We start from the raw sequence: 13,489 nt of genomic DNA on the forward strand, positions 1-13,489 counted from the left end.
CTCTCTGTCTCAATCATACTTTATGCTAATAAAACCTTGAAAATTAATTAAAGCATAGAGAGGCACACACAATAGGCAAGTAGGATTGTCACACTACCTTTTTGTCTTCAGAAAGCTGAATGAGTGAAATGAATTGCTAGTTTCATCCATACTATGAATTTGTTCTCCAGCTCAAAAATGAGAATCCCATAGGATGGAAAAGAATTGATGGTTTCTGCTCAGAAGGGAAACATAGAATGAATTGCACACCCCTCCAGAGCTCATCTGTACCAAGACAAGGCAGTGCCAGGAAGCCTCTCTATTGTTTCCCTTCATTTCAAACAAGCATGATATCTAAAATAGCAACTGCTTTAGCAGGTTCCAGTGGAAGGAAAACAGTGGAAGGTTTTAATCAAAACTTAAACCTTTAGGCAAATACTACCACCTTCTTTTGTGAGCTGACCTAAATTCACTAGTAAAACAGAATAAAATATTCCAAACCATAATGACAAGATTCATATCATAGAATTTACATTCTCCAGTAACCCTTGCACATTTAACAGAGCTAAACCAACTAAATTCAAAGAATGAGAAGAGATTTTATATCTTTTCCTCAATTAACAGTGCTACAAGAACTCAAAGCAAATATTACTGTGCAGTTTTATTTAAGTTTCTGCAACACAATGTATTTTCTTTTTCTCATTTTGAAATAAAATCTTCACCTCAAGAAAATCAACCTTTTTTTAAACAAATGCCAAAGCCTAACGAAGCAAGCAGTCTTACTGGAGATTATGTAGATGATGCTGCAAAGCACAGGGAATGTGACAGCTCATCTATCAAAGAAAACAAAAGGATTTATGCATCTAAACTAAATAGAAGCTTTTGAAACAGCATGGAGAGTAGCTGGTAGAACTTTACTTATTATAATATAAATAACTAGGAAAGTGAGATGTTATTTGTTTAACAATGAAGGCAGAAATATTAAAAGAAGATGGCACAGTTTGTTATGCAAGCCCTATGCTTGACTATAGCTTCCACCTCAATGCGTTGAAGCACATGGCAACTGATAAAAATCCTACTTTTATTTAGCAGAAATGCACTATCCTATATATGCATTTCCTATTCTTTGAACATATTTCTCAGTTACTGGTGATTTTTATTTTCTGCTAGAAATTCACCAGAAGCAAGCTCCAGCTCCAAAGGACTGCTGGGATGAGACAGTATTGTAAGGAATTGACAGACAGCCTGACACTCAGCACAAGATTGAGTGTGGATCTGTCTGCATTTAAATACTCTTCATTCTCAGGCAGTCTAACAAGCAAGAGCAACATTCATATGAGCAAATCATAATTAAGGTACAGCTAATATGCACAGATTTAACTGGTCAAGCAGTGTGCTACTTAATTTTAACCCCTTTTTGCAATATCAATTTTTATTCACAGATTATTAAATATAGAAGAGCACTAGATGCATGCATAAAATATTCTGTCTTGATGGAAGACTGAATTCTGCATAAATAAAGCCAGTTTTTCATGTATCTCAAAGCAATTTTTCTACTAGTGTTATAAAGAACATGAGCTTCATTCCTGACAACACAAATATCCCCTTCCATGTTGTCTGGAAGGAAACCATTTCTGTTCAAAGTTCCCAATTTGTTAAGGTTTTTGAGAGAACCCAAGATTCACAAATACAGCATAAAACCTTCAGGAAGTGTAAAATGGGTTCTTATTTTGACATTTATTAAGCCAAATCATATTCTACCAGCTGGAAACTAACATGTCACCAAGCATTTACAGACATTAGGATCTGCTGTGTATGAGATGTTAAAATTCTAGATTAGAGAAAATGGTGTGACAAAATGTACAAAAAGCACAGCAGAGATTCATCCATTTCCCAACTCCATAATATAAAAACATACATTGATTCTGGGGTGAGCTCATGTTCCCATTACAATGTCTTAATGAGTCATTTAAAGGAAACATGTTACATTTGAAAAACCCAAAGAAAAAGAAAAGAACCCTTTGAGAGCAAGAACAGGAGAGACAGACTATTTTAGTAGTGAAAAATAAAAAGCAGGAATACACAGAGTAAGCAAAGATGCACATACAGCTTCCACAGGACAAAGAATCATCAAATACCAAACTAAGTAGTAAACATCCCTTCATACCTCACCATTTTTTTTCCCCTCAGGAGGATGGAGGCAATTGCCCCATCCTCCTCCCCTTTAGTATCTGAGGTTCCTTTCATTATAGTGCTAGCAAAACAGACACAGTTTGCATAGAGACAACTTTGTAATTACAGCAAGAAAAAGTTGCATGGTCCACCGAGTACAAAACACTACAAAACTCACAGTAATAAGAAGTCAGGGGCTTAACTATTCATTTATTTAAATGTATGCTGCAGTTTTCATTTTTTTCTGGTCAAATCAACAGATTTTTAATTGGCACTTTCAAAAGCAGCAGTCTATGAAAATGACAAGAAATAATACTAGAAACAAAGCAAATACATGCCCTAAAGTCCTTTTAATTCTTGAAATTATGCTGCCCTTTTATTTGCCATTGAGGAATGTGTGCATATTATTCCCTTTTTAAACACATTTCAAATCAGCTTACACTCGAGGTTATTCAAAACTTGAACTTATGCACAAAGCTCAAAAAAACGCTCAGTACACTCAGAGGAAAAAAAGGACAACAGAGGAAAAAAGAAAAGTGAATTAGTAATTTTACTGTAATAGTTTCCTATGTGCTGTGTCAGGGCATGTTTGAGGGAGCCATCTGTAGGGTATCAGCTTCAATGAGGTTAAGGAACATAAACACCGAGCTGACACGAAAAATCAAAGCAAAAGAGCAAAGAAATACTACTGCAGCTCGTGGCACACTTGGCACACCTTCTGCATTTAAAGACTCTGCTGCCATGCAGACTCCATCTCAATGGCTGCTGTATCACTCAAATGTCCTGAATTAATAACGGAGATACAGCCCACAGATGGCAGATAGTATGGTTTGAGACAGACTCATTTTGACAGGTGACAAAGACAACTACTCATCTAGTCATGTGAAATTAAGCACTTACGGGAATGGCAGGTGTGAACTGCCTCCTTTATACAGATTTGGAAGCTTCCCATCACTCACAGAAAGTGCCATACTAAAATCCCAGACAACTCTGGGATTATGTTAAACCCACAAAGGAGGGGAGCTAAGGCTGAGATGTGAGTCCCTGCACTTTTACAGTCTGGATGATCCAGAGTCCCTCATGATTTGGACAGAGCCCCAGGTACTTAAAAAGAAAATTAAGTTTAAACCTAAGGAACAGTGAAATATAGTCAAGTCAAAATTAGTATCCAACACTACGCCATGAACGTTAATTTCAAGCTGCTATACATTTTGCCTTATTTTTTACTTTTCAGACTAATCTCCACTCATCATTTATCTGCTACCATTGCTTAAATGGATTTTTCCCAACCCCCCCTCTCCATCAGTCACTACAAGTGAAACACTGTCTCACCACAGCACTAGTGAGTAGCTTGATAATATGACTGGGGAAAAAATGTCTGGAAGTTACCTCAAAAGCTGAGTGTGTTCCTTATGCACTTTTGCTACATGTTGATACCATTGGGTGATAAAATCTTTGACATCTGGCAGTGTGTGTAATTAGAGCAGTAGCTCTGTGCAAAGACATATGGGCAAGAACATACTGGATAACCACACACATGTACTCTCCCTTGCAGTTTTTTCTAGGACTATATAATGGATTCTAACACTACCCATCTCCTTCACATTATACAGAAAAACAAAAAAATTCTGAGGCAAATTATTTTTTCCTGGCCATAGTCCATGTCTGTTTATTACAATTTTCTTCTATGCAGATAAAATCCAACATTTTCCTCAACGTCAATGTTGCATCAATATTTTAAGATAGGACTGACCCTGGACAAGGGTTTATCTCAAAATCTCAATTTGAGATCAATCTTTAAATAAGTGAGCTTTATACTTCATGATGCCTCCATTCAAGCAGATGGCTGTGAGAGCACTTTGGAAAATGCAACACTACCTCCATTGCTTGGCCAGCTTTTCTCTGAGAGGAAAACTGAGCATGACTCCTGCAGGTAAACCAAACTCCAACTTCCTTCTCAGTCTTAGCACCACGACCAAGAGCTGAAATCCCCAGTCCTTCAGTTGCTCTAAACACACCAAATAATCCTCTGTCATAAAAGCAAACTCAGGCTAGAGAAGTCCTGCCAGGATTTGCTGTGTTCACTTTGATGTGCCCACTGAAAGCAGATCAGAAATTTTAAAGTGCATGCCCCTTCACAGCCACTGGTTAGTTCAGTCTGGGGTGAACTTGGTAGTGGACAAACTAAATTAGCTTCTAAGGGAATCAGAGCAGTAGCCATACTCCAGGTTCACAGGGAAAGTACTCCAGGCCCTGGGTGGGAACAGAGGGATTCAGACTAATGGTATGTCCTTGAAACAGCTTTGGGTCACATGTTGTGGGGAAGTCTGATTAAGAGAATTACATTTCTTTTGAAGTAAAGACTCCAAAATGCAGATAAATTTAGATATAGTGGCTTCACTACCAAATTCTGTTTTCCTCATCTGCTCTTAATGCTTCATACTATGCACTAGTGAAAGCACAGATATCATCTGTGGCTAAAGAAAACAGCAGACAAAAAATATAGTACTTTAGATTATACCCTGAATAATTATGATAAAGGCTCCTTTGTAATGACATAGGTTAGTATTCAGCATGCCAAAAAGAGTTTAATATTTTGCATGACTATAAAATATTTCACGGTTCCAAACAGATCTTTCTTTTTAGACAAAAAGGCCCAAGTGAATGCAGAATTTTAATTGAAAACACATCTGCTTCTCATCCCAAGACTATCCATGCAACACAAGGCACTACTACCACCATACTTAATAAAAAAACTAAAGTACTAAATTGTCAGACCACACAACACAAGCATAGTAAAGATTTTCATGAGATTAACAGTATCCTCTGACAGCAGTACCCATAAATACTGGTTATGTTATTTTAAATCATATGAAAACTTAAACTGATCCCCCTACCCTAAACAAACTTGAGTTTAATGGCCACTGGCTCATGCCCCCAGATCTACCAAGCCTTAAGCATAAGAGCCTTAATGTCCATTACAAGGGCTCACAACTTTCCTTTGACCCTCCTCTGCTCTAATCCCTCCACTCCTTCCCCAAGGGAAGTTGTCTTCCTCCTCCTCTCCTTGTGCTGGCCTCCATCAGTGCAACAGCAGAGCTGTTGGCTACCACTGTTTAGAGGAGACTATGAAACATTCCCAGGTACTGGGGCAGATGCAACTCTCACCTGCAGGTAAGCTCCAATAAATATGGAAGAAAAGCAAATGGATAAAAATCATTGCTTTTAGGGTGAGTCTCTAGGGATGCTCTGTCCAGATCTCAAAATTAATTTCTACACTTAGATGACTACTTTAGCTCATTGCCACATATAATTTCAAAACAAACCCCTGCTGAGCAATTGCATGTGTACAATTGTATGCATCAGTCAAAAATGTTGATTTTTAAAAAAAGGTATGTGAAGGGAATGACTTTGTCCTTTGCATTGCCTACAAAAGGTGACACAAGATTAGTACATTTTACCAGGTAATTTTTTTTCACAGAAAGCCAAAAAACACCACAATTAGACAGATGACTTAGAACAAAATTAATTAACTAAATGCAGAACCTTTTAAAACAATTAATGAAAGTTGTTTGCAATAAATAACTTGTCTCCATACCCTTCTTAGGAGATAACAGATCTACATCTGGATTTTATCCTAATCAATTGACATGAGAGTTAATCAGCTTCTCACTAAACTTTGGTTTTTAAACAAATTACAGTTTTACTCTTTCCTCAACTGAAAAGTTAAAAGCATGTTGCCTATAAAAAGTTTATTTTGTTTGGTGAAAATGTATACAGGAGACAGCTTACATTCCCCAGTGATCCTTCAGAGAAAAGTCTGGTAAGCTTGGAAGAGGAGATTAGATGGAAATGCAGAAAACAAAACAAACAAAAAAAAACAACAACAACAAAAAAAAACAACAACAAAAAAATCTCCCTAATTTAGTTCGACAAATCAGCAAAATTATGTCACCAAATTTCAAGATCAGAAATTCTTGGTCACACATGAAACACAGAAATGTGATTAAATAATCCTTATAAAAATCATATAAACTGAAAATTGTATGGAGCACTGAAGAGGATGAGCAAGAGCAGACATTGCTACTGCACAAAAGGGCTGGTGCACACAAACACATGCTCTGTACAGCAACATTCAAGACATGTACCTTCAATAGGCTTCCATGAATTCTCCTCCCTTTGCCATAACACCTAAAGATCCATTTTCAAAGAGATAAGAGTACTTTTCCTAAATATAAGTCAGGTTAAAAAGTAAGTCCTACCTACAGCCCCTATTGAAAAACTTACAAACAGGAAGACTAGATATCATGAATTTACAGATTTGTGACATGCTCACACTTACTACGATTGAAGGAAAGCAAAATCTCTTCCACTTTTCTTGGATTATATCAAGAGTGCCCCTTATCTTGGCAAAACAGTTTGTTATTTACAGCAATTGATTTTTTTTAAGCCTTGAGAGCACTCATAAAATGGCCAGCAGTGGCAAAAGCAGCAGTCTGTGTCAAAACGCTTTTAATAATGTGAATTAAAAATGAAAGCAAAGGAACTAACTGTGAAAATTGCTAAAAGCTTGATTTGCTTTTGTACAAGATGCTGAAGAATGTTAAAAAAAAAATTAAAAAAGAAGAAAAGCTTGTGGCAGATGTGAGAGTCCCAGACACAATGCAAAGTTCTCAAAAACACGACCACATCACTTCTTAAAGGTTCCTATACAGTTTGCTGAGTTAAAACTCTTAGTGAAGCATATGGTAAACCAAATAATAAATAACAATCCAGGAAGTTTCTTGCAAGTTTTTGCAGTTGAAATTTTTTAGCTGGTGGAGTGAAAACCTCCTTAACCCCACAAAAAGAGATTCCTGATGCTTCAACAATAGTCAAACATGCAGTAATAGCACTCTGATGAGAAAATACTGTCCTTGACATCTTAACAAAAAACAAGTGCAACTATTAATGTTATCTAATCTTTGGGAAAGCAGCATGGTTACCAGTTACTTATCTGGGTACTACACATGCACATGGTTACAAAATTTACCTTCAACTACATCCTTCCCTCCTTTTTCCTCCTCTTTACAGTTATGTTCATTCTGTGGACAGTTCCTAGGAATTTCAATAAATTCATTTGGTGACAGAATCCATCAAAACCAACCTACATTTCAGAAGAAACTCTCAATTCCTCCTGTGCATTAACAGGCTACTCTTTCAAGTTCCCACTGTTACATACTTCTAATTTCATTGAACTGCTTTGTTACATTTAGTTTCAGCACAGAAATACACTTACATTTCTATTTCTTATCATCTACCTTCTAAACACGCTAAAAATAGGATAATGAATGCATCACTGCGTGAGACAACATATAGTATTTCTAGAAATATATGTCTGAGGTGCAGCAGGATGAAAAATTCAATCCCATAGTCCATCACTTGCAAATGACATTTCCTTTGGTTTTTGGAAACACTAGACATACACACAAATGAACATCGCTACAGTAAAATCCTACGTCAGAGACCTCAATAACATTATAATTCCAAAATTACTTGAGTATCTTATTATCTCAATAACTTGCTGTGTCAGGCAAATGAGTTAACACTGTTAGTCTAATTTTGTAAATGTATTTTAAGTCTATTATGTTTTTAAGCTACTGCTTAACATGAAAGACACTTCACACAAGGTTCCATGCTGACTCACTCCATGAATGTCCATGTTGGCATATAAATGATTCCTTTTCTTCCTTACCTCCAGATGCTCTAAAATATAGGGAGGGTTTGTCATGCCAAGCCTCAGCATAGCTCCCTCAGGAATAACTTCAACCAGCTTCCAGAGAAGCGTGGGGAGGTCTGTGCCAATGTCTCTGCCATAAGCCCCTGTGTCTTCACTGGTCAGCCATATCTCACAAACACCCTCTGTGAATAAAAGAAAGAGATAATTAACAAATCTGTTTTAGAGCTGTTTATTTTATCATACAGCTGCTCACTCCTTTAAATGCAGTATTTCACATGGCTATTATGCAGCCAGACTGGGTATTCAATTGCAAAGGGGAGGGAAGGAGAAGGAAGGCTTATCCCATGGGTAGCAGTGGGTTATTAAGTTCATTTTACGAGCACAAGAGTGCTACAACAATGCTGTAAATTATCATTGCTGTGGAGTGATTAACATTCACAGCCAATGAGTAATTCTGTGCTGCCTCTACAGCAAGTCAGACAAGTTTAATACTCTGTTTTATTTTTTGAGCCTAATTCATTAAACACCGCAAGAGACATCACCCAAGCAGAGTTTGCAGTAATGGTTATTACAGTAGTTAGCTTATTAACTGGTAAGCTTCCAGTGAGCAAAACCAGCCATGAAGCACTGTGATTAACATTCCTCCTGAAGTAACTATTAAAATCTTGTATTCTTTAAATTACACAATTAGCAATGCAATATTAAGGTTGTATTGAAAAAGTTAGTGGCCACTGTCGACTAAGTGATAACAGAGGAAAACGTGATTCCTGGCAGTTAATGCTTCATTTTCCATCAATCAGAGCCTTAGGAAATAGTGCATTTGATTTATATTGTAAATAGCAACCTTGAACACTGATATTGGGTAATAATATCCTCCTACTCAAACAGGGGAAAGATTGTACCACTCTTTAATAATAGTTGAAAGCATTGAGGTTTCATACAGCCACTTCTGCCACCCTGCTCAGCTTTCATCCCTTTTGCAATGCAATCCTTCTCCCTTTCCTTACCACCCCAAAGCAAGAAATAAGCCATTGAAAATAGCATGTCTGTGAAGAAAACACCTGTGATTCACAGCAAGATAACTCAGTGAAGAGCTAAACTTCTAAAACCAATCATGAACGGGTAAAAGAAATAATCAAATACTAAGAAGGTCCATAATTCATCAAAGAACTCTTTAGGCCACAGAGAATGTATTGTAAAACATAGATGTTTATGTTACAAATTTATACTCATATGAGGAAAACTTAAGCACATACAGCAACTTTAATCACATAAAAAGCAATAAACCCAGAAAACTAAATGTTTTACAAAATGCAAATTCAAAACTGCTACTCTTTAATTCACACTGTAACAATAATGGCACAGAGCAAGCCATGCTGAGCATCAAAGTTAATCTCGTTGGCACAGAAATGTTTTCAAGGTAATTCATTACTTAGGATGAAAAATACTTTACAATTTAAGGTTAGCTGGAAAATTTATTACTTCTTAAGTTTTGCTTCAAGAGTAGGTTAGTGAGGGAGATGTACAATTTGGACCTTGAGATCTGGTGTAAAGCATTCCTGAAGTACTAAGTTCTCTTTGGTTGACCATTTGCAGTCACAAGTTTGTAGTCACACTCAAACTGAGCTCCCTGTGCAGAATCTGCCTGCAGGACACAATCACACAGTGGATTTCAGTGCATTTGATAATGTTTCTGGAATTCATCTCACCACAGGCAATACCCACCATGAAACATACTCTTGGGTTTGCTGCCTGCCCTACATTTTCCTGAGACACATGAAAAAAAAGAAGCGAATTTTTTATGCTGTATGCTAAAAAGAAGAGAAATTTAAGGAATCTAAATGATTGATAAAGTCCTGCTTTGTTTAGTTTGGGCTTTTTCATGTGAGTCTCCAATAGCCATAAGAACACTACAAAACATTGATTTGCTGAGTTTCTACTGTAACAGAGGAATTCTCATTTGCAAGCTTTCAATCTGAAGATTTGCATGGGGTTTTGATTGGATTTCCTTTTTTCTTTTTTTCATGAAAATGGCTAATGGAATTCTGCCTCACAGTTACCAGGAAAAAAAAAAATCACTAGCTAGCAATGGAAATAACATTCTGATGGAAAACAACAGTGAGCTTTTAAAGCTGCATAGGTGGGGACCATTAGCCCCCTGGTGGGCTGAAACTTCAAATTAAATCACAAGAAGAGGAAGCTGCTGTAATAGTAAATCAGCAGCAGCAGGAATAACTGTCTCATCTGCTCTCCGATCAGGGTGTTGAACAACAAGCAATGGGAATAATTCATGCTGAGACATCCAAGGATGTAGTCTTATTGGGGGGGGGTGGAGGGCAGGGAGGGGGAAGAACACCTGCATTTTAGGAAAAGGTTCACGTCCCAATTTCCAATTTCAAACAAAATGGATCTTCAAATACTGAAAGCTACTGTGAGTGATAAATATTTACAAGTAAGATCATTAGGAAAATCAACTTTATACATAACTCTGTGTGATAGAGGTTTCAGTGTTAACTGATTTTGGATCTTTTTTTAAGTCCTTTGCATCCTCAGTTTAGGAGCCTGAACTTACACCAGGTAAGAGGAGAAAACAATAGACCTCTGAAACAGCATTAATGAAGTCAGTCAACACTTCCTATTTTCACTCCACCCAGCTCCCCTCCAAACTCCAGCCCTCCACAGGAACCTATTTAAATCCACTGTCTAATCACGTACAGAATTTTTTTCCTTTCTTTTGCAGTGAACCTCATTTGATCATTCACCACTCTGTTACTGGACAATTCTGGTGCTAATAAAGGCAAGCTGATTTTGTAAACAAGAAAATTGATCCAAACTGCAGACTTCAGATGTGCAAACTCAGAGCATTTGTTACAGTATTAAGGCCAATTATCGTTATATCCAAGTAATTAAAATCTGCCTTTGGTCACAGCTCGTGGTTTATTTCTCACTCTGCCATCACTATCCAGCACAAAAAGAGAAACCTTAACAGCTGGCCTCTGATCTCTGCTCTGCTGTAACTGGAGATTATTGAGAATGAAAATGTTGGAAAAGGACTAGGTTCTAAGCAAATGAAAAAGGTTCTGAGCCTATTCCTTCTCACGTGTCTCATAAAAAATACTCATTGCAGATTATCTGACATGGGTTTTAATTTCATTTCTGTGGGGTAGGAAATCCTTATCATAAAGGAGATAAGAAATCCCACATCTATCACTTTCACAAAATATGTGCATTCCTGGTTTAGAGAACACTTGAAATTATTAATTTATTTATATTTTATTTTAATTTAATTTCTTTAAGCATTTTATTTTGGTTTATCTTCACGTCACTACTGTAAACACTTTTCAGCAGTAGCAAACATTCTTTAAACTGAAGAGAAGTGTACTCCATCCGAAAAATGAATTTATTTCAATCTACAAAAAGATCTGAAGATGTTAAAATACTGGACACCAATCCCAGTGAAATTCTTGTATTTGATAACTGACTGTGCAAATGAAATTAAATCCCCAAACCCTCCTGATTTTTCTTCTCCTCCCCTTCTTGCTCTTCTCTCTCCTGGCAGATTTTTTAATGTGAACTGGAGTGGCTTTTCCAATAGCACAATCCTCTGCAGGCAGCCTCAGTGGGAGGCCCCTGACTCTGACCTTCTCAGTAGCCCACATATGCTTATCAATAACTGCCTGACCCTCCTTGTGATTCTTTCTCCAACAGTGAATTCTTAAGGCAGCCTGCAGTGCTGCACAGACCCCAGAAATACCTCTCCCAATGCACCACAGAAATCTGATAGACCATCTGCCAAGGGGAGGCCTCACATATATGCTTGTGTCTTGCAGACTTGAGGACAGTAAATCTGACCATTCCTAATCACAGCCTCAGAGTTTTTTAAAAACAAAAAAAATCATAGCCAAAGATAAAGGCTTAGAAAACATCAAATTCATTGTTCAGAATGAGCATAGCCTACTTTATTTTCTCTTGAATTATTTGAGTTTCTTCTTATTTATTCAGCATGGATTTTACAGGAACCATTTACATACTTGATGCAGTGTATGTGCTAGATTACTTTTCTGGATCAGTGCCTTAACTGGGAAATAGTGAAGAACTGTGCATACAGATCACTGCACCAATCTGGATATAATGCAAGTTTAAACAGAAACTGAGATGTGGAGGGATCAGTTTCCTCCTGTAATTCTGAGGTACTCTGCAAGTATTGATGCATCCTCATCCAAGTGTCCCCTTAAGACAGTTCCACCACATGCATCAGCACTGAAGCATCCCATTGCATGGACTTCCCTGAAAGAAAAAATCAAACTGGGAACAAATCACTGGTGCTAAGGGGGGTTTGGAAGGATTTATTTCCAGTTCACCAAGAAACCCTTGTCCTTATTTCATCTGTATATCTCCAGGGCTTCTGGAAGACAGAAAGAATGGAGCTGGACACAACCCTGTACAAACCCTAGTTACTCAGAGAGTAACTCATGTCACAATTAGAGAATGCAGATGTCTGGTAAGCAGATGACCCAACTAGATTGAAGTAAAAAAACACAGGTCTAGGTTCAGGGCTGCTGAAAGAGGCAAGCTGTCAGGCTGTGACCTAAAGGATTAATGTTTTCTCTGTATTTTGTAAAGTGCAGGTCAACTTATGGCTCAGCACTGTATTGCACAGATAAATGCAGTGTTGCAGTTCTGCTCAGAACACATTGTATATAAACTATCTCAGAGTCTGAATTTCTGGAAGATCTTTATTAATGCTCAGAAGTATTTCCTATTTTTAAAATATCTACTTTTTTAGCCTTCTTCACAGTCTTAAGGATATAGAAGATGGTTGTCCACACCTGTTTTCTTAATGCTTGGGAGAACAAAAACAGGAGAATGAACAGGAGAACAAGATCTGAACATCATGAATTGGGCTACTATAATTGCAGTTGTGTTTTGAATATTTTTAAGGACAGCAATGCCATAGCCACTCTGGGCAATCTGTTCCAATATTTGATCACCCTAAGGGTAAAACATTTTTCACTTGCACCTAATTGCAATTTGCTGTGTTCCAACTTGTCCAACTTGCTACCTACCATTCTACCTCTGCAGAACCTGTCTGACTTCAAGACAGCCTGGCTCTGTCTTCCCTGTACTGTCCCATTAGGCAGTCATAAACAGTAATAATAACTCCTCTTAGCTTTCTTTTCACAAATCCCTTTCGTGTCTATTAGGGCTCCATCCTCCTGATCATCTCACTGTCCCTCTGCTCAATTGCTGCAGTGTGTCAGCCTTGTCTTGAGGCACCAAAAAAAGGACAGAGCACTCTCTCTGTGATGTCTCACAATTGCCATGTCCAAGGCACTCGTCACTCCCTGGGGCCTGTGGCTGCACTCTCCAACAGCAGCTGGGGCACAGCTGGCAATTCCCTGCTGACTCATGTGCACCAGCTTTCCCAGAGGAACTCCAAAGGCTGCAAAGCTGCTTTCCAGACTGTCAGCTCTCCACATCCATAATGCAGCATGGTGTTATTTCATCCTAGATTTGGGACATTTTGCCAGCCTTTGTTGAACTTCATGAAGTTACAGAAAGTCCATTTCTCCAGGCAGTTGAGGTTGAAGTCCCTTGCAATATTAGCTGACCCTGCAA

General features: G+C 37.8%; 1 protein-coding gene across 3 annotated transcripts in view; it reads right to left on the minus strand.

The window, feature by feature from the left end:
- The window catches only part of CDKAL1 (CDKAL1 threonylcarbamoyladenosine tRNA methylthiotransferase), a 369,457-nt gene that overhangs the window by 132,723 nt on the left and 223,245 nt on the right, over positions 1–13,489 (minus strand). For all 3 annotated transcript variants that reach the window (XM_079302373.1, XM_079302371.1, XM_079302372.1), the window contains one exon: positions 7,886–8,052. In XM_079302373.1, coding sequence (XP_079158499.1) covers positions 7,886–8,052 — 167 coding nt within the window. The remainder of the gene's footprint in view (positions 1–7,885; positions 8,053–13,489) is intronic.

This window comes from Erithacus rubecula (assembly GCF_903797595.1).
Source record: "Erithacus rubecula genome assembly, chromosome: 3".
Classification (NCBI taxonomy): Eukaryota; Metazoa; Chordata; class Aves; order Passeriformes; family Muscicapidae; genus Erithacus; species Erithacus rubecula.